General features: G+C 43.1%; 1 protein-coding gene across 1 annotated transcript in view; it reads left to right on the forward strand.

Annotated features, from left to right (window-relative positions):
- Positions 1–3,383, forward strand: part of LOC119428650 (calcipressin-1-like) — a 17,692-nt gene extending 14,309 nt beyond the window's left edge. The window contains exon 5 of the mRNA XM_037696319.1: positions 1,871–3,383. Within this exon, the coding sequence (XP_037552247.1) occupies positions 1,871–2,061 (191 nt within the window). The 3' untranslated portion in view covers positions 2,062–3,383. The remainder of the gene's footprint in view (positions 1–1,870) is intronic.

The following is a 3,383-nucleotide window of genomic DNA, read 5'->3' on the forward strand; positions in this document are numbered from 1 at the left end:
ATATCTATACACACACACACACACAGTATTTATATAAAGGTGTTTCAAACCCTTCCCACACGTAATATTCTAAACAAAGTTTCTAAACTCAACGCTCTAAAAAGAGCACAGCATGTCATGATTTCAGCTCTCTGCCTCCAGCCAGCGCTCTCAGCCACGCCCACGTCTCCACTGCAGAGTGTAGATCTGACATGCTGCAGGAGGAAGCTTCTCCTGCTAGCTATGGGCTGCACACAGCTGCTAAATAATGTAAAATAATTTATTTTAAATAAAAATCCCATGCCGATCATGCGGCTCATCCATTAATCAGCCAATTATGTGTCACGTCCAATTTTATTTTGAAAAACTGCGATAAGAGCGAGTCCGCAAAAAACGAACCGCGAAGTTGCGAGGGACTACTGTGCATCCACAGCAGCATGGTCCTATTAGCATTGAGGTCCTGTTAGCAGTGTAGTCCTCTTAGTGGCGTGGTCTTGTTAGCAGCATGATGATGATGATAATAACGACCGCTGCAACTGCTCTCCAGAACCGGGCCTGGCAGACACAGAACATCCAAAGTTTCCCTGCGGAGCTGAACTGGTCCATAGCGTTCAGTCCATGCAGGCAGATGGAGGATCATGGAGATGGCCGCCATGACAGGCTGGTGCCTGAGCCCGAGACTGGAAGGGGGCCGGGGACTGAACCACGATGGCAAGGCAGCGACACACAAAACTCCAAAAGTGCACCGCGGTCATACCCGTAGCGTGGGTGTGTAGTGTAGGAACAAAAAAGTTACAACAGGAACAAAAAAAGAGCGAGTCGAAACGGAACTCCCTCAGTGCAGCCATACTGTGATTTACGTTACGTCTTGGGAAAAAAAAAAAGCAAAAAGTCCTACAGTTATCAAGAGCGTCTAATACTCGAGTAAAGTTAGTGCTTAAAAATCTTTGTCAGACTATAAACAGGAGAAAAAGTATAAGGCATGAAAGAAATGGTTAATTCTAGGGATGCACGATATTGGATTTTTGGTCGATATCCGATATGTTAAAACTTATTTGGCCGATAATCGATGCCAATATTTTATATTCTTTCCTTTGTCAGAACATAGCCCTCTCTCTTATTTAGGGTTATTTGCTACAAAAATTATTCAGTAACAGCTGTAAGAGCTGGTGACATATATTCAGTAAGAGCCATATGATATGCATAGCATGCTAAATGTTATTTATTCGCATTAGTCACCTGTGATGCTGTCTCACTTGTGGAGCTTGTTCCAGGTTCCTAGCTGCAGTGTGGGATCCTCTGCACTCTTGTGCATGAAGGACAGACTTTTAAAGTTCAACGTTTTTGTCTATCCATTGTGCCGTAAGACTAATCATGCTAACGAGGCTAACACGACGTCCAAATATCTGTGGTAAAACTCACCCAAGTGCTATCAGCTATTAGCTTTTCAACGACGTCAGAAATGACTGCTTGTAACTCGGGTAACGTTACATCAGAAAAATATCTCCGACTGGGGACGATGTAGCGAGGCCCAATGTAGTCCATAAATCTTCGGAATCAGACATCCTCACCAACGAAAAATAAAACTTCCGCACTGCTGAAATTTTGAATTTTCCTCTCCGCCGTGAGATCAGGTAGGCACGCGTGACGTCATCACGTTGTGCTGGCGCTGCAGGCAAAAACAGTGCCTTTTATTTTGGTGAGTTATTTTAATGGGATGGCCAATGTCCAATATTGAACTTTAACGCTAATATCGGCCGATACTATGCCGATAATATCGTGCATCCCTAGTTAATTCGTGTAAATCTTGAAATCTAAACTAAAATTATCTGTTTCTCGGCGTTATTGTGCAACTTCCTGATGGTTGCCTGCACTTCTCTGTGACCTGTAGGAGAAAAGTACGAGCTGCACACCGCCACACCAACTACACCGAGCGTGGTCATCCACGTGTGCGAGGATGAGCGTGGCGCTGGCGACAGCTCGGCACCCGACGACAGCGACCAAGACGAGAAGCCCCGCCCCTCGCGGGCGAAGATTGTCCAGACTCGACGCCCCGACTACACCCCCGGCGTGGAGCAGTGAACGGGGAATAACGAGGCGACGCTTCGTGGCAACCTGAAGTGTTTGATCAAGAAATATTCCGAGATGGTTTGAAGATTTTGTTAAGCTATCCGAGGATGCTAGGATGTCCCGTCGATGACGGAAACAGGAAACAAAGCGCTGGATGATGTATTCATGTCCTGTGGAAAACGCAACTAACCACTGGAAGAAACCGATAATATTTAGTGTTTGTGACCTCAAAGTTTTGAGAGTAGTATTTATATGTACATGTTCAAGCTAACTTTTTAAATCCAATGTTCATCCTAAAGTAAAGATATTCATTTTGAGGATACTTAGAAAACTGACCAGGTTCACTGAGAAACAGGGTACTGTATAAGCAACACGTTCAGATTTGTTATTTTATTTTCCTACATGACATGAATGCACCATCAGACGGATGACTACTGTGTGAATTAACACAATTGGAAAGAGTACTTTTAAAATGTTAGCCATAACACAGCTGTTACTATTTATTTCGGTGCTACACATGAACACGTGTAGAGGCTGATGAGCTCCATGCAAAACCCTGATGCTTTATATCCTCCATGCTGATTGCACCTCTTCAGCACAGCCTGATGTGTCGGCATCTATCATCTCAGGCTTACGCTAAAACATAAGGAAGGGACGCATTTATGACGCTCATGCCATAATAAAGTCAAGAAAAACCAAGTCCACACACTTTAATGTATCAGGACTAAATATTTTTTCCATTTGTTTATACCATTTTCTAAAAAATATTCAAATCTAACCTCAAGTGTACAAATACATCAGCAATGACCTTAGAGAAGCAACTGTTGCTACCTATCAGTCTGGGAAGGGTTAAAGTTCTTTGCTGAACAAATTGGGAGTGCATCGTTCTACAGAGAGTAAGATTTTTACAAGTGGACAACATTTTAAGACGGCTGCCAATCTTCCCAGAAGTGGACAACCCCGCAAATTCATTCCAAAGTGAAGGACAAGCAAAACAGCAGTGTCTCATACCAACTAGAGCTACAAGTGTCTGGAAACTTCCTTGAAGCTTTCCGTGGAAAGTTAGGCCAAGGAATTTTGGAAATATTCAAAATGGAAACTTTTCATAGGAACCATTGAAAGAAATGGGGATAATTTAGACACAAGATCATATATAAAACAGAAAACTTATGCCATAGGCAAATAAGATAGACCCACAGTTTTTAAAGGACAATTTGCTTATGACCACATCACTGTGTTGCAACGATCAACCTATAGCGAACAATGGATTTTAACATTTCTGGGCATGTCCAACTGGGAGGAGACCCCAGGGAGAACCCAGGACATGCTGAAGA

This window comes from Nematolebias whitei, chromosome 23, assembly GCF_014905685.2.
Source record: "Nematolebias whitei isolate Nwh7 chromosome 23, NemWhi1, whole genome shotgun sequence".
Classification (NCBI taxonomy): domain Eukaryota; kingdom Metazoa; phylum Chordata; class Actinopteri; order Cyprinodontiformes; family Rivulidae; genus Nematolebias; species Nematolebias whitei.